The sequence below is a fragment of the Oenanthe melanoleuca genome, chromosome 15 (assembly GCF_029582105.1).
Source record: "Oenanthe melanoleuca isolate GR-GAL-2019-014 chromosome 15, OMel1.0, whole genome shotgun sequence".
NCBI lineage: Eukaryota > Metazoa > Chordata > Aves > Passeriformes > Muscicapidae > Oenanthe > Oenanthe melanoleuca.
In genome coordinates this window covers 11,918,258-11,941,279 of record NC_079349.1, presented here as the reverse complement: position 1 = coordinate 11,941,279, position 23,022 = coordinate 11,918,258, and the positions used below count along the sequence as shown (strand labels likewise).

Sequence of the window (23,022 nt, the reverse complement as noted above, 5' to 3'; positions counted from 1 at the left end):
TGATTGCTGCATTTCTCCAAGCCCTGCCAAATCTGACCCTCTTCTCCCTCTCCCAGCCCGACCCCTGGAACACCCACGTGTGGAAGGGGGTCAATGGGACACCCACCAAGAAGAGAGCCATTGGCTTTAAGAAGCTGGCAAAGTAAGTACCAGCCTTGCTGGAAAGGCCTGGAATGCTTGGGGCTGCTCCTGGATCTAAGCACAACATCTGTAGGGTGTGTGTGCATCACTTTGGGCCACTGAAGGCTTCACCTGCCCCAAGGGACATCTGGGGACACAGGCAGCCTTTGAACCCCCCCTCAGACCACCACAAGGGCTGTGACAGGTACCAGATCCTGGGTGTTGTTTGTTTTCCCAAGCTGTTCATTCTCCAGTTAGGTCTTAATGCCTCAGGGATGGCTTTTTGAGGGTGTTATTCCTGTTTTTCCTTTCCTTGGGGCAGGAAGATCCCCCCTCCCTCTTCAGGCACCAACTCCTGCTCACATTCCTCCTTTTCCCATGCACTTTTTCCCTCTGTGAGGAGGGTGTGTGCCCAGCCCTCCAAACACCTGCTTTGGAAGGAAGGTGAGATGGGGATGATGGATCTGAGCTGGGATTTGCACTTCATGGTCCCTTCCCCCCTGGCAAGGGGCCAGCTCAGTCCCTGTTCCCTGCCCAGGCTCCTCAGCAGCAGGGATGCAGGGATGGAGCTCAGTTTGGACCCTCTGGTGCAAATTCCTCCCCTGTGGGCCACTGGCAGGGAGGAGCTGCTGGTTCTGTGGCTGTGCCCTGCCAGGTGGCTCCTCACACTTCAGCTTCCCCAAATCCCTGCTATCAATTTGTTCCCACTCTTCAGCTGTCACCTCCCTGGAGCATCCATAAACAGGATCAGCAGCTGAGGAATGTGCTCCTCACTCACACTGGGGCTGGGGGAAGAGCAGGAGAAAAATGCTTTTAGAGCTGTGTGCCTCATTGAAGGATGGTTTTATAGAGATGTGAGTGTGGCAGGTAATTTAAAATGAAATCTCCATTGTTCTTGATGTAGGGAAAGGAATTGTTTTTGTAATTCACCATTAATCCTGTCTGGATCTGAGCTTATCAGCTGAGAAGAGGCAGCCTGAGCCCAGAGCCTTGAGCATGATTTGGTGCCTGCTCAGACTCAGAAATCTGGGCAAATCTGAGCAAATCTGGGCAAATCTGAGCCTTCAGGGCTCCAGACCCTGTCCCCTCCCTGGCTGGGGACAGGGGACACTGCCACCACGGAGAGCAGGGCCAGAACTCCACTGAGGGTGAGGTACAGCAGCAAACAGATGTTCTGAGGCTGCCTTTGCCAGGGACAGGCAGGATAAACCAGCCTGGAAGAGCTTCTACTTATTCTTTCCCTTTTTTTTTTTTGACTCCCTGAATGATTCCCCAAAACCAGAGTGTTTCTGAGCAGGGGCAGAGGGAAGCTGGACTCCTCCTGCCCAGTGTGACCATTCCAGCTGCAGCCTCCATTCCCCACAGGCCATCTGAAGGGGCTGCAGGAGCCCTGCTGACCTCAGAAACCTGGGGCAAGGGCTGTCAAAGTGAATCAAGCAGCCCTTCCTCCTGCAGAGGCCACAGACATGCTTTGTGCTCCCTCAGCCTCCCAAAAATTGCCTTTCCCTGTTGCAGCACCAGCCTGAATCCAGAGCTGGTGGATTTCTGCTGGCCCCATTTAGAGGCTTGGTGGTCCACTAAGGAAAAAAGATGTTGGGCATGTAGGAAAAAGGGTGTTGATGTGATTATGGCTGTCCCTAAACCCCACAACCCCTGTCCCCCATCACTGATGCCACAAGGAGTCAGCACTCCTGGAGGAGCTGCTGTTCCTCCTGGAGCTCCAGCTCTGCTTGGTTCCAGCTTTTCCTTTGGCATTACCTGTCCCTGATTCTTCTCCTGCTTCTCTGGCCCTGCAGAATCACCACCCCCCTGCCTGCTTTAGCATTTTCCTCTTTCAGCCCATCCAGGTGTTTGAGCTCTGTTCAAGCTCCCCCATCTCCTTTTCCACTCTGACAAGTCAAGCTCTTCCAGGGAAGCCATATAACACCCAAAAAATGGATGTTACAGCTTTGTAAGGCTGTTAATCTCATGGGAAATAAAAGGGTCTGTTAATCTCATAGGAAATAAAAGGGGTCTGTTAATTTCATAGGAAATAAAAGGATCTGTTCATTTTATAGGAAATAAAAGGGTCTGGGCTAGAGGCACGGGTAAGGAGCAGGCTCTGACTGGGATTCATTCCTGCTTGCCAGGGCTGTGAAGTTCTCAGCCAAGCTGATGGGCCAGGCCATGGCCAAGAGGGTCAAGGCCACCATCCTGTATGCCACAGAGACGGGGAAGTCGCAGGTCTATGCGAAGACTCTGTGTGAGATCTTCAAGCACGCCTTCGATGCCAAGGTAGGAGCCAGCTCCTGCCATGAGAGGGGTGTGAAATCACTGCTGCTCCAAGGAAATTCATGGGAAACAGCTGCCAAGGGCCTTCAGGCTGTGGGTCTGGCTGGGTTTTTTCCTGCAGCCACTGCAGCATTGGTTTGTCTGTGGCCCCAGGCTCCTGCTCCCGTGCAGGGGTCTCAGCAGGGATGTGCTGCTCCCATCCCCAGGGCTGCTGGAGCTCTGTGTAACCTCTCTGTGCTCCCAGGTGATGTCCATGGACGAGTATGACATCGTGCACCTGGAGCATGAAACCATGGTCCTGGTGGTGACCAGCACCTTTGGCAACGGGGACCCCCCTGAGAACGGAGAGGTAGGACAGCAGGAGGGGCTCAGCAGGGGACAGGGCCACCAGTGTCCTCCTGGGCTCAGGCTGGGCTGCAGTGACCCAAACCAGCTCCAGCCAGGGCTATCCCCTGAGTCCCTGCCATGAGACAGCCATTGTTAATCCATCCTGTGTCACCAGGAGGTGACAGTCACCTGGCTGTGACCAGGACAGCTGGGAACACAGGCTGTGCTCAGGGCTTGGTTTCCTGCAGCACCTGCCAAAGCTGATTTTTATTTTTTTTTTTATTCTTTTTCCTGCAGAAATTTGGCTGTGCTTTAATGGAGATGAAGAATCCCAACTCCAACCTGGAGGAGAGGAAGTAAGAGCACTCCAACCCTTTCCCCTCCCAGCCCAAACTCTGGCATGCAGCACAGGTTTCCCAAAAGGGAGTGGGAAATCCTCAGGCAGATTCCTCATTTGCAAATATCCAGGAGTGGGACCTGCCTGGAGACCCAGGGAATGGAGAGAGAAAAGCACTGTGGATCCCAGCTTGTAATTCCCTGGGATGACACTTTAAAGCTTCCCCCTTCATCTTGAAGAGGCAGGAATCTATTAAAAAAAAAGCAGATAAAAATAGGAATTTCCCCAAAATCATCGATTCTGAGAGGCAGGGCCTGTTCAGGGGGCACTAAAATAGTAATGGTTGGAGGTAGAAGGGAGTTCCCAGCCTGGCAGACGTAGGTGGGGGAGGGCTTGAGAACCAGATTTAGCTCCATGCATGGTGTGAAAAGATTTCTAGGGAAAATAAGAGCTGTGATAATCCTGTGATGTTTGTAACTGGTACCCTGGAGACAGAATCTGGGATTGTAGAAAATCCCCCTTCAGGGGAAGATGAGCTTTGAGCATCTCCCTGCACATCCCAGGGGCTGGGAAAGGAGGGCAGTGACAATAATCATGCAGGGTCTCCTCTTATTTTAGCTCTGAAGAGTAAAATATTTCCCAGAACTGGGACACTGCTGTGCCCTGGAATGTCCCCTGAGCTGACAACTGGCACAGGGCTGCTCCTTAATTAAGGATGGAGCAGGCTGGCAGGGCTGCAGGGCAGCTCCAGCCCCCTGGCTGGGTGTCACTGGGGCTGTGGGGCGGTGACAGGCACGGCAGGGCTGGGCAGAGCTGCTCTCCTTGCTGTGCAGCCCCTGCAGGGCTGAGAACCCTTCAATGGCCTCTGCCTGAATGGGGACAGTGACAGCAGGGTGTGCCCTGGGGTGGACAGGATCTTCTGAGGTGCTGCCCATGGCAGGAGGTTAAAACCCCCTGAGCTCAGAGCTTGCTGCCCCAGACCCTCCAAGGGTAATTTCAGGAGTTTCTGAGAGCCAGGCAGGGACACCTCCCACCATCCCAGGTGCTCCAGCCCCAGTGTCCAGCCTGGCCTTGGGCACTGCCACAGCTGCTCTGTGTTTTTGGGGCTGCCACACCCAAAATCCAGGACCTTGCTAACATCAAGCACACAAAAAACCTTCAAAACCTTCTGCAGTGAGGAAAGGAGACCTGGAGGAGACTCAGGGGAAGAGAGCTGGAGAGAGCAGTTCCTTGCAGCCCAGGGACTCCAGCTCCCCCAGGGGATGCTGAGCCCCCCAGGGCAGGGTGGCCTCCCTAAATCCCTGCACAGGATCCACAGCTCTCTGACCACAGCCCTGAGGCTCTGCTGGGCTTGATATTTGGCTCCTCATACCTTACAAGAGATTTCCAAGGGTTTTCCAAAGCTTTCCTCAGCCATTCCTATCCCATCCTTCAGCAGCCATCCCACACCACAAGGACCTTCCCATTCCCCAGGGCCCAGCACCCACCTGGGGAATCTGGGCTTTGTGTCCATCTAACCCAGAGGGTTTTGCTGCCCTGAGCAGAGTCTGGGATTGCAGAGAATCCCCCACACTGGGAGATGAGCTTTGAGCATCTCTGAGGCTGGGCTGTGCTGGGCTGACCAGGGTGAGGCCATGGCAGGAGCAGGTGGAGAAGCAGGAGAAGGTGGAGGGAGGAGGAGGAGAGGAGCAGAGGGGGCTGTGACCCGGCTGTCACTCCCGGGGCTGTGCTCTCTGTCAGGAGCTGTGCCGTGACTCATGCACACACCACTGCTCACTGCTCTGGCTGTAAATTTAGAAACTCTTGTGTGGAGCAATTTTGGGAGATGGTTCAATTCAGAAATACTTCTGCTGTTGTCAGATTTTTTTTCCCCTCCCTTGCTCCCCTTCCCCCTCCTCATCCCTTCTTCTCTCACTCCATTTTTTGGGTTTTTTTTAAATTTTATTTCCCACTTCCTATGAATGAACAAACCTTCAGAACATCTCTTCAGACACACACACACACACATTGTGTGCTGCCAGGTAAGGGCAGGTAAAGCCAAAGGGCTTGGCAGCTCTGCATCATCGGGGACAGTGTGGTGGCCAGCACAGCGACAAGGAGGTGACAAGGACCATGACGGTGACAAGGAGGTGACAAGGGGGATGCAGAGGGGTTGCTGTGGCTTTACCCCGGAGGGAGCGCATCCCTCTGCTGGTCCCACAGCGCGCTGAGCTCTGGTTTGGGTTGTGTCCCCTCCGAGCCGGGTGAGGGGAGGTGACCTCAGCGTAACCCTGGGTGCTGCCCACAGGAGCTACAAGGTGCGGTTCAACAGCGTCTCCTCCTACTCGGACGCGCGGAAATCCTCCAGCGATGGCCCCGAGCCCAGGGACAACTTTGAGAGCACGGGGCCCCTGGCCAACGTCAGGTAAAGGGCGGGACAGCAGGAGCGGCTCTCCCCTCGCACCTGGGCGAGGTGCAGACCCCGCCGGGCTGCGGTGGGCAGGAGGAGGCTGCGGCAGTGCCCTGGCAGCCCGGCCGTCCCCCGCAGGTTCTCGGTGTTCGGGCTGGGCTCCCGCGCGTACCCGCACTTCTGCGCCTTCGCCCGCGCCGTGGACACGCTGCTGGAGGAGCTGGGCGGGGAGAGGATCCTCCGCATGGGAGAGGGCGACGAGCTCTGCGGCCAGGAGGAGTCCTTCAGGACCTGGGCCAAGAAGGTCTTCAAGGTAAGCTGGGGCTGCAGGGAGGAGGAGGAAGTTGGAGCTGGGGCGGGGATGCTCCAGCAGCGACCCTGCCCACAATAAAGAGGGTGGAGCTGATCACCAGAAGGTCAGCAAATTCCTGTGTCATCCCAGATAGCTGGGAAGAAGAGCACCACGGTGCTGCATTTTGGCTGTAGGAAAGGATAGTGCAGCATAGATCTTCGTGTAATGGGGAAGCAAAAGAGAGAGCTGTATTTAAAGAAACACATTTATATATAGGGTAGTTGTGCAATACAAAATAGAAAAGGCTCCATCATGTGTCCAGCAGGTGTTTAATCATTGTTATAATTTCTTGTCCTCGAGCAGTCTGAGAACCTCAAGGCTTCAAGGCTGCTCTTTTCCCTGGTTCCCAACAACACCAAGAGCCATGCCCGTGCTCCCTGCACTTTTGGGGGCTCCTTCTCCGTGTGGGGTGGGCTCAGGGGGTCAGTGGGGTCGGGGAAGTGCCTGAGGGCCTGGTGTGTGCTGCAGGCAGCGTGTGACGTGTTCTGCGTGGGGGACGACGTCAACATCGAGAAAGCAAACAACTCCCTGATCAGCAACGACCGCAGCTGGAAGAGGAGCAAGTTCCGCCTCACCTACGTGGCCGAGGCCCCAGAGCTCACTCAAGGTGCAGACAGGCCCCCCTGGAGGGCTCTGCCTGGGGGCAGATGGAGAAGACAAGGGGTGAAGGGGCCAAACCCCGTTTTTGTCTCTGTTAAGTTCCCAGAGTTCCAGCCCTGCCTTTCCCCCCAGCCCCAGCCCCTCTGGCCAGTCCCTGTCTGTTCTGTAACAGAGATGTTTGGACATGATCTGCTCTCCCTCCTCCTGACCCTGTTTTTTTGAAGGGAGGAGCTGGAACCTTGGGATGTTTCCAAGCTGATTTTCCCAGTGCAGGTGCAGCCCACGGACACCTGGCCCTGAGCACGGCTCCTGCAGCGCAGGATCTGCTGCACCAGCTCTGCTCTTCCCAAAACCTTCCCCAAGCCTCCTGCCAGCCAGCTGGCCCTGGCAGCCACAGGAGCCTGTGGGCAGTGCGAGGGCACAGCCCTGAGGCTCAGGGGGCACTTTTGGAGTCACTAAAAACACGTGCTGGGGTCACCCCTGGGGTTTGCCATCCCTTGGGCTTGCAGGAGGGATGTCAAACCCCTGTGGTCGGCTCTGCTCTGGAGGGTTGAACCCACATTGACCCTACAAAAGCCAGAAGTCCTTGGCTGTGCTCTGCTGAATTCTTTCCCTGGCTCTTTTCCTCCTCAGGACTTTACAGCATCCACAAAAAACGTGTCTATGCAGCCCGGCTCCTCACACGCCAGAACCTGCAGAGCCCCAAGTCCAGGTGAGAGATGCTGCTGTCCTGGGGGCTGAGCACACACCTGGGGCACCCAAAACAGTGTCACAAACAGCCCTGGGTGTCCATGGACCCCACCTCTGTGCACACCATGAGTGGAGGGTGTCCCTGACCTCCACACACAGTGAAATTCCTGCTGGTCCCTCCCTCAGCCCACGGGATGGGGAGCTGGAGTGGCAGCAAAGGAGGGATAAATTGCTGAGCAAGAGGTTAAATTGGTTTTCCCCTTTTAGATAAAAGTCCTGAGGGTGAGTCAGGGCGTGCTGCAGTGTCCCTTCTCCCTGCTGTGACCTCGGTGACACGGCCACCACAGCTTGGCTGTGCCACCAGCACTGCCCAGGGCACCAGCAGCTCCTGTGGCCAGGGCTCAGTGACTCCCTGAAGGATCCCGACGTTGTAACCCAATACTTAGCAGTATAAGGGATGTGTTACCCTTCCCAGGTCCCTGTCTCATTGGCAGGAAAGCCCTAGGGGCCTCTTTCCTCCCTGATCTCTCCTGTTACCCTAACTCCGTGTCTACATCCTATTGTTTTCTTTCCAAATCCCAAATGCAGTAAAGACAAAGAACCTCTCTTGAATTCCTTCATTTATCTAATGTAGCAAACCCTAGCTCCCTCAGAGTGAATAGCTAAGAGGGAGTTACAATGTGCTACACCCCCCAAAAACACTTTTCCTGCTTTTCCTCCTTCCCTGGCAGCCGCCTGACCATTTTCCTGCGCCTGCACACCAACGGGCACCAGGGGCTGCAGTACCTGCCCGGGGACCACCTGGGGGTGTTCCCAGGGAACCACGAGGACCTGGTCAATGCCCTCATAGACAGGCTGGAGGATGCCCCTCCAACCAACCAGCTGGTGAAGGTGGAGCTACTGGAGGAGAGGAGCACGGCTCTAGGTAACCAGGGAGTACAGGTGCAGTGCTTGGAGCTCCTCAGGGAAGTGGGTGGCCCCAGGAAAATTATTTTCAGTTAGATGGGGAGCAGCTCCTTCATCCCTGCTCTGCCCAGAGCCTTGGCTTATCTGCACGTGGGTGGGCAGGGCCCTGGGGAAGATATTCCATGGCAAAATTAAAGGTGTTATATTCCCTTAGAAAGGGTGACATCTAGGACTGGGAAGAAGAATTAAGGGATCATGAGGGGCCATGCCAACACCGTATTTCAGGGATAAATCTGATTCCCTGCTGCCATGCACGCTGTAGCTGGAGATGGAAAACCCTAATCTGTGTCTCAGAGGGGGATGAAAAGCAGGATCTGCCCCCCTTGGCCCCGCTGCTGAGCTGATCCCAGGCTTGTTCTGGGTTGCCTCCTGGCAGGTGTCATCAGCAACTGGACAGACGAGAACCGTGTCCCACCCTGCACCATCTTCCAGGCCTTCAAGTACTACCTGGACATCACCACCCCTCCCAGCCCGCTGCTGCTGCAGCAGTTCGCTCTGCTGGCCACCAGTGACAAGGAGAAGAAACGTCTGCAGGTCCTGAGCAAGGTACAGAGCCCAAGCCCCAGGTTCTGCAAGGCCCTGGGGACGATCACAGCCCAGCCAGGGCATTGCCACCCACTCCAGCCCTGCTGGGATATCACTTGGAAAAGGCGGATCCTGCATCTCTCTCCTCCCTCCTTTTCCCAGGGCTTGCAGGAGTACGAGGAGTGGAAGTGGTCCAAGAACCCCACGATTGTGGAGGTGCTGGAGGAGTTCCCCTCGGTGCAGATGCCCTCCACGCTGCTGCTCACCCAGCTGCCCCTGCTGCAGCCTCGCTACTACTCCATCAGCTCGTCCCCGGAGATGTACCCGGGAGAGGTGCACCTGACCGTGGCCGTGGTGTCCTACCGCACCCGAGGTACTGCCTGGGGGACCCAGCACAGCTCTGCAAAGCCTCTCTGCTGTGCCTGGGAGGGCTGAGCTGGAGCAGGCTAGCCAGAGAAAAAGGGATAAAATTGGTGTTTGTTGAAAGGAGGCACCTTGGGAAGTGCGAGAGCCTGGCTGGGCTACACCCAAATCAATTCCAGGATGGATCACAGTCATGGGTTTTACACTTTTATAAGTTTTGGTTCGTCTACACATTGGGGTTAATTATCCTATGGAGTCTCATCCCCCCTGGTTTGCCCCTTTTCCCTTGTTTCTGCTTTTTGGGTACCAGTTGTCCTTGATTCTCCAGCTGGGAAGGAATTGTTTTATCACTCCCCTGTGAACTTACTAACACCTAACATGAAGTTTAAGAGTTACACACTAAGCAGCAGAGAGTCTGAAAAATAGAAAAGCTAAACCCCAAGGGATCACTGCCTGCTGCAAGAGTAGATTCCCCCAAACCACAGCACTGCTGTCCCATAGAGGGTGGCAGTGACACAGAGATGGCACTTCTGGGCAGTTATATTTATGTATATAATTAGATATAATGTATGTAATACATAGTTATAATAGGTATATTATGTACATAATACATAATCCAAGCTCTGTGTAGGATTCTGTTTGCCCACCCCCAAATCCACATTCCCAGTAGCCAAACCTGTGCCAAGCATGGTCCTGGTGTGGATGGGCACAGCCCTGCAGGACACAGGGAGGGTTTGTGTCTGGCAGCATCATGCAAAGGAGAGCTGGGTGCTCCCTAATTGTGGAGCTCCAGCTGTGCCAGGTCTGGGCCACGGGGGTGGGATCCAGAGGGATCCAAGTGCCAAACTCTGCCAAGTTGAGGGAGAATGGATGCTGGGTATGAAATGCTTCAGGGAGTGTTGGTGCAGGATGCAGAAGGCTTTTAGGAGAGGAGGCAGAGCTGTAGGGTGATGTGCCATGTACAGACTCCCTGCCTCCCTCCCCAGACGGAGAGGGACCGATCCACCACGGCGTGTGCTCCTCGTGGCTCAGCCGCATCCAGCCGGATGAAGTGGTGCCCTGCTTTGTGCGAGGGTGAGTGACCCCCCGAGGCCAGGGCTGGGGAGGAGGGGGGACACCCCCACAGGGTGAACTCTGCCCTCCACTGCTGGGCTGGCTTTGCGAGCGAGCGCTTCCCCTCGGAGAGGAATTCTGCACAAAAAGGTCACGTGCGGGGTTTTGGCTCGCTGTGCAGGGAGCAGGAGCTGCTGCCTGTTCTCAGCGTGTCTGTCTGTGTGTCTGTGTGTCTGTGTGTCTGTGTGTGTGTGTGCAGAGCCCCCGGGTTCCACCTGCCACAGGACCCACAGCTGCCCTGCATCCTCATCGGGCCCGGCACCGGCATCGCGCCCTTCCGCAGCTTCTGGCAGCAGCGCCTCTTCGACATCCGCCACAAAGGTGGGGCTGCCCTTCCTCCTGCTCCTCCTCCTCCTGCTCCTCCTCTTCTTCCTCTTCTTCCTCTTCTTCCTCTTCCTCTTCCCCTTCCTCTTCCTCTTCCTCTTCCTCTTCCTCTTCCTCTTCCTCTTCCTCTTCCTCTTCCTCTTCCTCTTCCTCTTCCTCTTCCTCTTCCTCTTCCTCTTCCTCTTCCTCTTTCTCTTTCTCTTCCTCTTCCTCCTCTTTCTCTTCCTCTTCCTCTTCCTCCTCTTCTTCCTCCTCCTCCTCCTCCTCCTCTTCCTCTTCCTCCTCTTCTTCCTCTTCCTCCTCCTCTTTCTCTTCCTCTCCCTCTTCCTCTTCCTCTTCCTCTTCCTCTTCCTCCTCTTCCTTTCTTCCTCCTCCTTCTCTCCCTCTCCCTCTTCCTCTCTCTTCCTCTTCCTCCTCTTCTTCCTCCTCCTCTTCCTCCTCTTTCTCTTCCTCCTCTTCCTCTTCCTCTTCCTCTTCCTCCTCTTCCTCTTCCTCTTCCTCCTCTTCTTCCTCCTCCTCTTCCTCTCTCTTCCTCCTCTTCCTCTTCCTCACCTCACACAGACTTTGGGTGAGGCCCTCCTCCTCCTCAGCTCACACAGGTTTTGCGTGGGGCCTTCCTCTTCCTCTTCCTCTTCCTTTTCCTCTTCCTCACCTCACACAGATTTTGGGTGGGACCCTCCCCTTCCTCCCCACACACAGATTTTTTGGGGAGGCTTTCTCTTCCTCAGCTCACACTGATTTTGGGTGGAGTTGTCCTGTTGCTCACCTCACACAGATTTTTTTGGGTGGGGCCCTCCTCTTCCTCTCCCTCTTCCTCACCTGACACAGATTTTGGGTGGGGCCCTACCTTTCCTCACCTTAGACAGGTTTTTTTTTTGGGGGGGGGGCCTCCTCTTCCTCTTCTTCTTCCTCTTCCTCACCTCACAGAGATTTTGGGTGGGACCCTCCTCCTCAGCTCACACAGGTTTTGCGGGGGTCCTTCCTCTTCCTCTTCCTCTTCCTCTTCCTCTTCCTCTTCCGCTTCCTCTTCCTCCTCCTCCTCCTCTTCCTCTTCCTCACCTCCCACAGATTTTGGGTGGAGCTGTCCTGTTCCTCACCTCACACAGATTTTTTTTGGGGGGCCATCCTCTTTCTCTTCCTCTTCCTCACACAGATTTTGGGTGGGGCCTTCCTCATCCTCCCCAGAAACAGATTTTGTGTGGGGCCCTCACCTCAACACAGATTTTGGGTGGGACCCTCCTCCTCCTCCTCAGCTCACACAGGTTTTACGTGGGGCCTTCCTCTTCCTCTTCTTCTTCCTCTTCCTCTTCCTCACCTCCCACAAATTTTGGGTGGGGCATCCTCTTCCTCACCTCCCACAGATTTTGGATGGGGCATCCTCTTCCTCACCTCCCCCAGCTTTTGGGATCCCGTTTTGGGGGGCAGGGCTGGGTCCCTCCTGCCAGGGGTGTCCCCACAGCTGGGCTGCAGCCCGGGGGAGGTGGCCCGTGGCCCTTGGTGGCCCATGGTGTCCCCTGCTGCCCAGGGCTGAAGCCGTGCCCCATGGTGCTGGTGTTCGGCTGCCGGCAGTCCAGGATCGACCACATCTACAAGGAGGAGACGCTGTTTGCCAAGAGCCAGGGTGTCTTCAGAGAGCTCTACACGGCCTATTCCCGGGAGCCAGACAAACCAAAGGTGGGCACGGCCCTGGCAGTGCCAGCCGGCCTCAGGAGAGCCAGCAGGGCTGGGCACGCTGCTGCCAGCAATGCCCAGCGTGTGTCCCCAGCCCAGGGCCAGCCTGGGAAAAGGGAAAGGGAAAAAGGAAAGGGAAGGGAAAGGTGAAAGGAAAGGGAAGGGAAAGGTGGAAGGGAGAAGGAAAGGGAAAAAGGGAAAGGAAAGGGTAAAGGAAAAAGGAAAGGAAAGGGGAAAGGAAAAAGGAGAGGGGAAAGGAAAAAAGGAAAGGGGAAGGTGAATGGAAACTTAAGGAAATAGGAAAGGGGGAAGGGACAGAGGAAGGGAAGTTTCAGGGAAGTTTCAGGGAAGGGAAGTTTCAGGGAAGTTTCAGGGAAGTTTCAGGGAAGGGAAGTTTCAGGGAAGTTTCAGGGAAGTTTCAGGGAAGGGAAGTTTCAGGGAAGGGAAGTTTCAGGGAAGTTTCAGGGAAGTTTCAGGGAAGGGAAGTTTCAGGGAAGGGAAGTTTCAGGGAAGGGAAGTTTCAGGGAAGTTTCAGGGAAGTTTCAGGGAAGTTTCAGGGAAGGGAAGTTTCAGGGAAGGGAAGTTTCAGGGAAGTTTCAGGGAAGTTTCAGGGAAGTTTCAGGGAAGTTTCAGGGAAGTTTCAGGGAAGTTTCAGGGAAGTTTCAGGGAAGTTTCAGGGAAGGGAAGGGAAGGGAAGGGAAGGGAAGGGAAGGGAAGGGAAGGGAAGGGAAGGGAAGGGAAGGGAAGGGAAGGGAAGGGAAGGGAAGGGAAGGGAAGGGAAGGGAAGGGAAGGGAAGGGAAGGGAAGGGAAGGGGAAAGGAAAAAGGAGAAAAGAAGGAAAAAAGTGGGGTGGCCCAGAGCCAGAGCAAATTCCTGCTCCAGATTCCCACTGGGACCTGAGCACCCTGGCAATGGAAGAGGGGCAGGTGTGCCCATGCAGGAGCAGGGCCACGCTTTGCTCTGTCCCCATCTCCTTTTTGTCACTGTGGGTGCTGCAGGGCACAGCTGTGTCCCCCAGAGAGGGTCACAGCTCAGAGCCACCCCAGGGCAGGACAGGGCTGGGACAGCAGAGCCAAGCCCAGCTCCCTGCTGCTCCTGCCCCCAGAAATACGTGCAGGACGTGCTGCAGGAGCAGCTGGCCCAGACGGTGTTCACAGCGCTGCAGGAGCAGGGGGGTCACATCTACGTGTGCGGGGACGTCACCATGGCCGGGGACGTGCTCAAGGCCGTGCAGCACATCCTGAGGCAGCAGGGCCAGCTGTCAGCAGAGCAGGCTGGGGCCTTCCTCAGCAAGCTGAGGGTGAGTGCCCTGACACCTGTGTGTGTCACCTGTGTGTGCCATCAGTGTCACCTGTGTGCCACCAACGTCATCTGTGTCTGTGTCTGTGTCACACTGCCACCTCTGCCAGCTGTCAGCAGAGCAGGCTGGGGCCTTCCTCAGCAAGCTGAGGGTGAGTGCTCTGCCACCTGTGTGTGTGTCACCTGTGTGTGCCATCAGTGTCACCTGTGTGTGTGTGCCACCACCTCTGTGTGCCACCACTGTCACCTCCAGCCAGGGGCACTGCACCTGCTGCCTGCCCCCCCTCACTGCACCCAGGGACGGGCAGAGGGTGACACTCCCAAGGGTCCTGTGTGCAGGGAGTCACCTGGCTGCTGCGAGGAGCGTGCTGAGCCCTGGGGACAGCGCTTTGGGCACCCCTGGCAGGGCTGGCTGGCCCTGCAAAGTCCCTCCAACAGAAAATGAATTTATCAGGGCGTTCTGTGGGTTCAGATCTCCACAGTCTCCCTGTCTGTGCCAAAAACAGGTGAGGCAGAGGAGCTGAAACGAGCTCAGTCTGGGACACAGGAGCATGGGTGGGTGCTGGAACAAGGAGATAACTCAGCATGATTCCTGTGGGAGTCACCGAGTCAGGGGTCTCTCTGAATTCTCCAGACAGAAATCAGAGTGCAGGGGTTGAATCAAAGCCTTTGGATGGGTTGAAGTGTATTAAGCCACTCGCACATAAAGCAGACATTTAAGCAGAAGTCAGTAAGTTTTAGTAATGCTTTAATAAGTGAAAGGTTTCAAAGCCAGAGTGGCTCTGGCTGTCCTCAGCAGCTGAGGGGCTGCAGCTCCCCTTTGCCCAGCTTGGGAAGGCCCTGTGTGCCCTTCCCAAGGCTCAGTCCCTCCCTCCCTGCAGGATGACAGCCGCTACCACGAGGACATCTTCGGGGTCACCCTGCGCACGTACGAGGTGACGAACCGCCTCCGCTCCGAGTCCATCGCCTTCATCGAGGAGAGCAAGAGGGACACGGACGAGTGAGTCCACACTGGGCTGGGGAGTGGGAAGGAAGCTTCCAGTTTTGTGCTCACCTCGGAGCAGAGGCTGAGGAAGGCACTGGATTTTTGCTCTGGCTGTTTTTCTGGAATGGCTGTCACCTCTCTAGGATAAATCCCCCCAGATTCCAAATTTATTGCACTGATGCAGTCAGAGCTGACAATCCCATCCAAAGGAAAAAGGTCCTGCCTGCTTCCAGGCTGGAAAAACCCACAGGAAGGGGAGGCTCTCCTCAGCTGCAGGGGAGCCTGGCTGCCTCCAAGTGTTCAGCTCTCCATGCCTCTTCAGGAAAGATCCAGAGATTTTTCTCCCTGCTGTTGCAAAAACAACCAGAAGTTAAAAAAAAAAAAAATCTTGACATTTGCCATGTTTGTTTCTGCTCTGCCAAGCCCTGCCATTTGCTCAGCTTGGTCATGGTGGGATTTTCCCTGGCTGAGGAGAAGGATTATTTAGGATCAAGGCTGGGCAGCTGCATGGATCTTGCTCCTTGTGTTGGCCCTTGGTAGCTTGGGGTGAAATCCCTTCCCTGTGTAGTGCCTGGAGTGGGTTTCCCCACATCCTTGAGGCTTGGTAGGAATTTTTCTCCAAGGAATCACACACTGGGGTCTGGACTCTGTCAGTACCTGTGGGTAGTGTCCTGGTTTGAAGGACAGGTATCTGCTAATAAAGGCAGGAGCTTCTCTTTGAAATGGAGAATGTAAATCCCCTCCCTCCAAATTATTATAATTTTGAAATTAAGGGGCTTTCAGGCAATGATATGGGAATAGGAATAACAGTTCTTTACTAGGAAAATTAAAATAGCAATGCAGTATTACACAGAACAATCCCAGCCCTGCCAGAGTCAGAATCCAAGCTGACACCCGTCAGTCAGTCAGGGTGTTGGCACAGTCCCATTCAATGGTGGCTGCATCCTCCTGCAGGGGCAGGTGTGGTTCAGCTGGAGCAGTGCTCCTGGAGAAGGTGCAGTTTCCTCTGAAGCTCCAGGGATGATGTGGAAAGGTCTGGTTTTCCTCTGGAATCCAGTGGAAAGAAGGTCCCTTGGTGTCCCAAATCTCAGTTTTTATCTGGGTAGGAAAGGCTTGGCTGCTCCCCTGGCTGGAGCATCTCCCAGTGGGATGATGGAATTTTATCAGTCATGCCCTGGGACTCAGTGGCCATGAACAGGAGATATCTCCTGGAGGGAGGATGGGCTGTGGGAAGATAAAGATGATTGCCCAGCTGGTTTAAAGATGGGCCATGAGCAGATAATGTGTGCCAGGAGATCAGGGGCACTGCCCCAGCTGGTTTAACAGATGGGGACAGAATCCACATTTCTGTCACATCACCCAGCACAGGTGGGATACAGGTCACCTTCCTGCCCAGCTCAGCTGCTCTGCAAACTCCAGCAGGGGAATTCCAGGCTGGGATGATCCCGGTGCTCCCTCTAAGGCTGCCCTTTCTCCCCTTTGCCTTGCAGGGTTTTCTGCTCCTAACTGGACCCTTCAGCCCAGGGGATGCCAAACCAGTCCCAGCACCTGCTGTCCCCTCCAGCTGGAGGGCACTGGGTTTTGTATTTCATGGACACAGTGGCTCCTTTTCCACGGGGATCTGCCCATGGAAAGCTCTGTCTCTCGTCCTGTCCTTGTGTCCTGATGATGATGATGATGACTTTTATTTCCTTCCCTCCTTCCTTCTCTTGCTCTTGTCCATTTCTTGTGGCCATTTCTTTTCACCTCCTTCCCCTTCCCTGGATTTCCCCACTGGAGTTTGATGGCTTTATAACCTGCAGTGGCTCTTTTCAGAATTCCACATTTCCCCTCCTTCCCAAGAGGGCATTTTGCAGCTGCATGAAATCACCACCACCACCTTTGTGATCATTTTGGGGTTTTTTTCTGGGGGTGAGCAGAGGGGCTGGGCAATGGTGAGGTCTTGTTGCTTGTCCAGAGCTGGGGGCTGTTCCTGCCAGGCTTCCTCTTCCCCCAGCTTGGCTGAATCCTTGTGTTTTCATGGCTTTCCTTTGGGTTTGGACAAACCTGGGCATGTACCTGAGGCTGGGGGCAGATAATGTGCAATTCCCATTAATTTTTTCCATCCCCAAGCAGCCTGGGTACAGCTGTGTGGTTTTTGATCTGATTTATGTGTCACAATTTCTCCTAAATGGCCCCTGCACTTTGTCTTCCCTGTGAGCCTCTCCTTTTGCTCAACCCCAAATTTTGCTGGCATGGAAGTTCTCCCACAAGCTCTGAACACACAGGCCAAGGAAAAGCTCCTGGCAGTGACTTCTCCAGAGGGTTTTACAGGGAATATTGTGGGACCTGGCTGCACCCAGAGCTCTGCATGCTCTGATCCCTCTCCCAGATGAGCCTGGAAACCAAGAAGGATGGGACAGAAGCAGCTCCAGCTGCCAGAGGCACCTCTTGGGAACAAACTTGGAGGAGGATGGAGGCTCCAGGTCTTTGGCAAGGATGAGGAATCATGAAATCCCAGAGCCATTTAGCACATGGGACAGCTCTCTCCACATTTTAGGGAGCAGAAAGTGCCCCCATGGAGCCACCTGCCTGCCAGGAGAGACACGTGTGGCATTTGGGGGAGGCAGGATGCTCTGTGCCTCAGCCAGGACATCTCTGGGACAAGGGAGGTGAGATCAGCTGCAAAGGTGCTGGGCTCTGACACTCTCACACCTCAGCCCTGCAGCAAGAACCCAAAAGTGATTTGTTCACACAAGCACGGAGAGATTGGAGAGAACAGAACAGGGAAAACAGAGGAAAGCTGTCTGAAGGGAGAGAAACGTGACCTTGGGTGTCCTTCCTGCTGCTGCACCCTGAAGAATCACAGAATATTCTGCATTGGAAGGGCCCACAAGGACCCAGCCCAGCTCCTGGGTGAGTGGTTCATGCAGGGATTGAACCTTGTGTTGTCAGCACCAGGCTGTGCCCAGCTGAGCCAGTCCCAGGGCTGAACTCCATCACAAGGGCAGCAGGACTGGCTGCAGCTCTTGGGATGCAGGGCTGGCATCCTGAGGTGGCAGCTGCTGACCCTGCCCTCCTGCCCTGCTCTGGGCACAGGTCCTGGATGGAGCCCAGCACCAGCACTGGTGACAGCACAGGGATTGTCCAGGAGCTCCCACAGGGCTGACACCACCTGCCCTGAGGAGCTGCAGGAGGTTTGCTGCTCTCCCAAGCCCCAGTGTTCCCCTACCCAGGCTGTGCTGTCATCCCCACCCTCAGCCAGGATCTCCTGCCACCTCTCCACGGGCTGTGACACCTTCTGCATGGACTCCCTGAATCCCTGGAGCATCTCCAGGAGCAGAAGGGCTCCAGGCACCGGGAGGGTTTGAGATGCAGGTCTGCTGGTGCCAGCTGAGCATCCAACACGGGCTAAAACGAATAAATGCTGCCACGGTGTGGCCAGAGCTGAGCTGGCAGGGCTGGGACACACTGCTGGGTGTGACACTGCCAGGTGTGTGACACTGGCCACCTGCAGGGCAAGGGGAGCCACCCCTGCTGGGTGGGCAGTGGGAGGGGGGAGCTGGGGGACTGGGATGTGAGTTTGGGAAAGGTCCTGTCCCAGCACACAGCAAGCTTGGCCTTGCCCCCCATCCTGTGCCTGCAGAAACAAAGCTACAATCAGAAAATCAGACTCATCCTCTTCTTCTGGGGAATTCTGGCTCCGGGTTTGTGCTCTGGTCTGCTTTAGGAGAAGGAGCAATCCAAAGAAACATCTCTGTGCTTTTCCCAGCTCACAGCGTGGTGCTGGCAAGCTTGGCCCTCCTGTCCTGCCTCCTGCCTGCTCTGCTGTGCCATCCCCACCTGGGGCCCGTGCCTGAGCTGCCTCCTCTTGCTTTCTGTGCACCCCAAAGCTCACCAGCTTTACCAGGGGAGCACAGCTCTGCCTCTGGGGGTGCACAGGGGTCTCATCCCTGCTGAGCCTTCCTTGGGAAGGGAAATGCTGTTCAAGGCTCCTTGCCTGGACCTGGAGCAGAAATCCCCTCCTGCTGTGAAGGTCCATGAAGTTCAAGAGCCCCAGGGCTCCGAGCTGCCTGTGCTCCTGCAGCCTGAGTGGAACTGCCCCGCTGGGAATTTTGATTCACTCTCTGCTGCTGAGTCAGTCTCAGACGTCTGGACTGCTCCCCTTCATCCCCTCCACCTGCAGGGGCTTTGCACTGCCCTCCAGCTCCATCTTCTCCCATAGCAACAGGGGGAGGAAACTTGTGGATGTGCTTTATTGCTGAAATGCAGCTCTTCCAGCCCAGCCCCTGCTCCAGGGCTCACACACTGAGGTCTGATTTTCAAGACATTACAAAGTGGGGTTTTTTTGGCCAAGATTTTACATCCTAGGGCTTTCAGGCATCTGCAGAGAGTCATTCTGTGGATTTGAAAACCCAAGGGGGAAAAGGTTCTGTGTTTTCCAGCAGCAGGGAAAAAGCAGTGCACGGGTATCCAGTGTGACTTCTGAGGTTTCATCTCCTGGGAAGGAGTGCCTGGGAGTTTGTTGTTCTTCTGTATATGAGAGACAATGGCAGAGCAATGAGACAAGGGCAGAACAATGAGATATCCACCAGGAGTGGTCTCTCAGTGGTCCTCCAGGGTGGGGAAATTCCTCCTGGGATCACTGGCAGCAATCTCCCCAAGGTGGGGTTCCCAGGGGATGGAAATGGGGATGGAAATGGGGATGGAAGTGGGGCTGGAAATGGGGAGAGGTCACAGTGTGACCCTGTTCTGATTAAACTGTGTGGGCAGTGTTTGTATTTGTGTTTGTGCTTGAAGCCTCCTGGACTTGCACCAAGCCCAAGCTGCTGCCTCCTGACTTGTGGCCACTGGAGCCATTCCATTGCCCTCTGAGGGTTCCCACCATTTTTTGGAAGGATAATTTTATGCTCAAAACTGAATTCTGTTCCTGCTTGCATCAGGGACTAGTTCTCAGCCTCAGAATTGCTCTGGTAACTCTGCAGTTGTGTTGATAGCTCCAGAGGGGAGCACAGTCCCTTCACAGAACAGATGGAGACACATTTTCAGGACCATTCAACTTTGCTGTGACTCCGTGTTTGTTCTCACAATTCCTCCTGCAAAATTCAGCCAGGGCTCTTGAAAACCTGCAACTTGGATTAAACTAGCCTGGAATCCAAGTCCTCCCAGATCCAAAATTCCTTCCACACCTGCTGGCTTCAGTGGCACTGGGGAGTTGGGCAGCTTGCACAGCAGCAGCAAATTCAGAATATTTTTTTTGTGTGTGTGTCAGTCTGCGCTTGCACAGCAGCAAATTCAGAATGTTTTTTGTGTGTGCACGTGCCTGCAGTGCATGGCTCCAGCAGTCCCTGGGAAATCTCCCCTTTCCCAGGAAAATTCCAGCTTCTTCCACATGTGCTCAGCAGGGAGTCAGGGGAGAGGGAGAAAGCTGCTGCTTTGAAGCACTTGGCTCCAGAGGTGAAACAGAATTTAGGAGAGCTCAAAACCAGCTTGGTTTAGCACAGGGAAACTCATAGGATGTCCAAGCATTGCCATGCAGATCCACCTTTTTTTTGTTTTGTTTTTTTTTTTCTCCCTGCTGGGAAAATGAAGCAGACTGGCAATTCCTGGCCTCCAGCCCTACAGATGTTTGGCTGTGGTGGAAATTGGAGCCCTGGAACCACAGGAATAAAACCCCAGCAGGCTGTGAGCTCAGAGCTGAGCAGCACCTCCTGCCTTACTCACCCACATCCCACCTGGCCAGATTTTGGGGAGGGAGGAGGGAGGAAGAACCTCAAAGGGAGCAAATCAAACCCTGAGAATTCCTGGTTTAAGTTTTGGAGCTATTCCTCATTCCTGTGGTGAGGAATTAGCAGGACTCTTGTGTGCAAAGCTTTCAGAGCTGTTCTGGAGCTGTGGAAAAGCAGGAACTGCACTGGGATGCAGGGCTGGTGCAGAAATCTGAGAGGGAAAAACCACCAGGCAAAGTATTTTCCTTCCAGGGACATCCTTAATACCTGGAATACTGAAAGGCTAAATGCTGGAAAAGTTGATGTAAGAGAGGAAATAATTCAGGGCTTCTTTTTGTTGCTTTGTTTTCATGTGTTGGTTTTGGGGTGGGGAAAGCAAACAGAGAGCAAACAGCCAGTGTATCAAATTTGGATTAAATCAAACCTTTTGTTCCTACAATAACTGCTAGGGGACATTTTTAAAAACTTATCAAGGGCAACAAAACAGCCTTAATTAACTGAGACATTGATGCTCCTTGCTTCTGAGCCTGCTTTCTTGTTCTCCTCTCCTTGTGATCGTGGTGTGGAATCCTGTCTTAACAAAAGCCACTCCCCAGTATCCCACAGGATGCCCAGGAACAGGAGATGGGGTTGGAGAATCTCCCTGCCAGTGACAAAATCCCTGCTTTGCTGAAACCCCACAGTACAGGCAAATCCCCACCATTCCCAAGGTTGAATTCCCATGCTCTGCTGCCTCCAAATGCCTTTAAGAACGCCAGGCTCTGTGTGCTTTGTGAGCAGTCTGCAGCTTTCCCAGAGTGCACACACAGCTCCCCAGGCACGGGGTGAGTGGAGCAGGACGACTTTCAGCCACTTTTCAGATTGCACAGGGTGAAGAACACCACTTCTGCCAGCTGCCCAGGGAATTCGATATTCAGTGCCAATTAATTTCTGTAATAGGAGCAGGGATTTATCCCCTGGGCTCCCCCCAGGCACCTTTAGTCTCAGACTCAGAGGTGGGGTTGAATCTTTAATTTTCTGGTGGCCTTTTCCTGAAGAGCAGCAGTGCCACACGAGGATGGGCAAGTGGCAGCTCTGGGGCAGGGAACTCCTGGATTTTTCCCTTCAGCTGTGGGTGAATCCTGCTGGGCTGGTGGGGCTCCAAGCCCTGGCTGCTGTCTGTCCCCTCTCACCCTGGTGTCACCGTGCCTTCATCCGCAGGAGGGGACGATGCCAAGCCCCGAGCCTGGCACTGACTCTGCACCCATCCCACAGCTGTGTGGGGCAGGGGAGCTGCTTGTGTGGCTGTTTCTTTGTGATCCTGGGGTGCAGGCTGGGCTGAGCCCCAGCTGTGTGTGACCCTGCCGTGCTTTCAGCAGCCAGCAGCGTGGCTCTCCCCTACCTCTGAGCTCTCAATGCTGCTAAAATCTCTGCCACTCGCTCCCCGTGCTCCAGCCCCTCTCTCAGACTGACTCTGGCTCTGTTTGCAACATATCCACGTTGTTCTGAAGCATGCACCTCTCTCTGTATAGTCCCAATCTTCTGATTTTATGGAATACTTATGCCTGTTTGCATTACAGTCAAAATAAAAAAGTGAACTAAAAGCTGGCAGTTCTTCTCTCCTTCTCTGGGTTTTTTTAACACCAAAGGCTGCTCGAGGTCTCTGCTGCTGCCTTGGCCTCGCTGTGCTCTGCCACCTGTAATGCCAGGGTGCCATAAATAGCAGTGACAATTCACCTGCCAGACACAGCCACTGAGTCACAGCATTGCATGGATCCCTCATTTATCCCCTGGCCTCGGGGCAAGTGTCACAGCACACACTTTCTGATATTTATACCTATCAATAAATCCCCTTTAGATATTGATACACATTGATAGGTCCCCATTGAGCACCTCCTTTCTGATATTTATACCTATCAATAAATCCCCTTTAGATATTGATACACATTGATAGGTCCCCATTGAGCACCTCCTTTCTGATATTTATACCTATCAATAAATCCCCTTTAGATATTTTGATAGGTCCCCATTGAGCACCTCCTTTTTGATATTTATGCCTATCAATAAATCCCCTTTAGATATTGATACACATTGATAGGTCTCCTCTGTGCAGCCCTTTTTGATATTGATATCATTGACAGGTCCCCTCTGGGCATCCCATATTAGAGACTGATACCCACTGATCCTTTTGGCATCCCCTTTTTGATACTGATACATTTTGATAAGTCCCCTTTGGGCACTGCCTCTTAGATATTGACACACATTGGGTATTGATTAGGTAAGGTCCCTTTGGTCACCCCCTTTTCACTATTGATACACATTGATGAGGTCCCTTTTTGGCACACCATTTCCAATACTGATCACATTGATGAGGTCCCTTTTTGCCCCCCATTTCCTATATTGATACCCATCAATGAGGCCCCTTTTTGACCACTATTTCCCTATATTGATACCCATCCATAAGGCCCCTTTTTGTCCCCTGTTTCCTATACTGATACCCATTGATGAGGCTCCTTTTGGCCCCTGTTTCCTATATTGATCCACATTGATGAGCCCCCTTTTTGGCTCCCCTTTTTCACTATTGATACCCATCAATGAGGCTCCTTTTTGCCCCCCATTTCCTACATGGATACCCCTCCATAAAGCCCCTTTTTGCCCCCCATTTCCTACATGGATACCCCTCCATAAAGCTCCTTTTTGCCCCCCATTCCCTCCATGGATACCCCTCCATAAAGCCCCTTTTTGCCCCCCATTTCCTATATCGACACCCATCCATAAAGCCCCTTTTTGTCCCCTATTTCCTGTATGGATATCCATCCATAAAGCTCCTTTTTGCCCCCCCATTCCCTACACGGATACCCCTCCATAAAGCCCCTTTTAGCCCCCCATTTCCTACATGGATACCCATGCACGAGGCCCCTTTTTGCCCCCATTCCCTACATGGATACCCATCCATAAAGCCCCTTTTTTCCCCCCATTTCCTATATCGACCCCTCCATAAAG

At 54.2% G+C, this 23,022-nt stretch overlaps 1 protein-coding gene across 1 annotated transcript in view; it reads left to right on the top strand.

Annotated features, from left to right (window-relative positions):
* Positions 1-21,675, top strand: part of NOS1 (nitric oxide synthase 1) — a 75,090-nt gene extending 53,415 nt beyond the window's left edge. The window contains exons 13-29 of the mRNA XM_056504270.1: positions 57-142; positions 2,250-2,394; positions 2,636-2,740; positions 3,016-3,074; positions 5,343-5,459; positions 5,583-5,757; positions 6,265-6,403; positions 7,030-7,108; positions 7,818-8,011; positions 8,429-8,598; positions 8,740-8,950; positions 9,927-10,014; positions 10,253-10,374; positions 11,903-12,051; positions 13,154-13,348; positions 14,229-14,347; positions 15,823-21,675. Coding sequence (XP_056360245.1) covers positions 57-142; positions 2,250-2,394; positions 2,636-2,740; positions 3,016-3,074; positions 5,343-5,459; positions 5,583-5,757; positions 6,265-6,403; positions 7,030-7,108; positions 7,818-8,011; positions 8,429-8,598; positions 8,740-8,950; positions 9,927-10,014; positions 10,253-10,374; positions 11,903-12,051; positions 13,154-13,348; positions 14,229-14,347; positions 15,823-15,838 — 2,169 coding nt within the window. The 3' untranslated portion in view covers positions 15,839-21,675. The remainder of the gene's footprint in view (positions 1-56; positions 143-2,249; positions 2,395-2,635; positions 2,741-3,015; positions 3,075-5,342; positions 5,460-5,582; positions 5,758-6,264; positions 6,404-7,029; positions 7,109-7,817; positions 8,012-8,428; positions 8,599-8,739; positions 8,951-9,926; positions 10,015-10,252; positions 10,375-11,902; positions 12,052-13,153; positions 13,349-14,228; positions 14,348-15,822) is intronic.
* Positions 21,676-23,022: the final 1,347 nt, after the last annotated feature.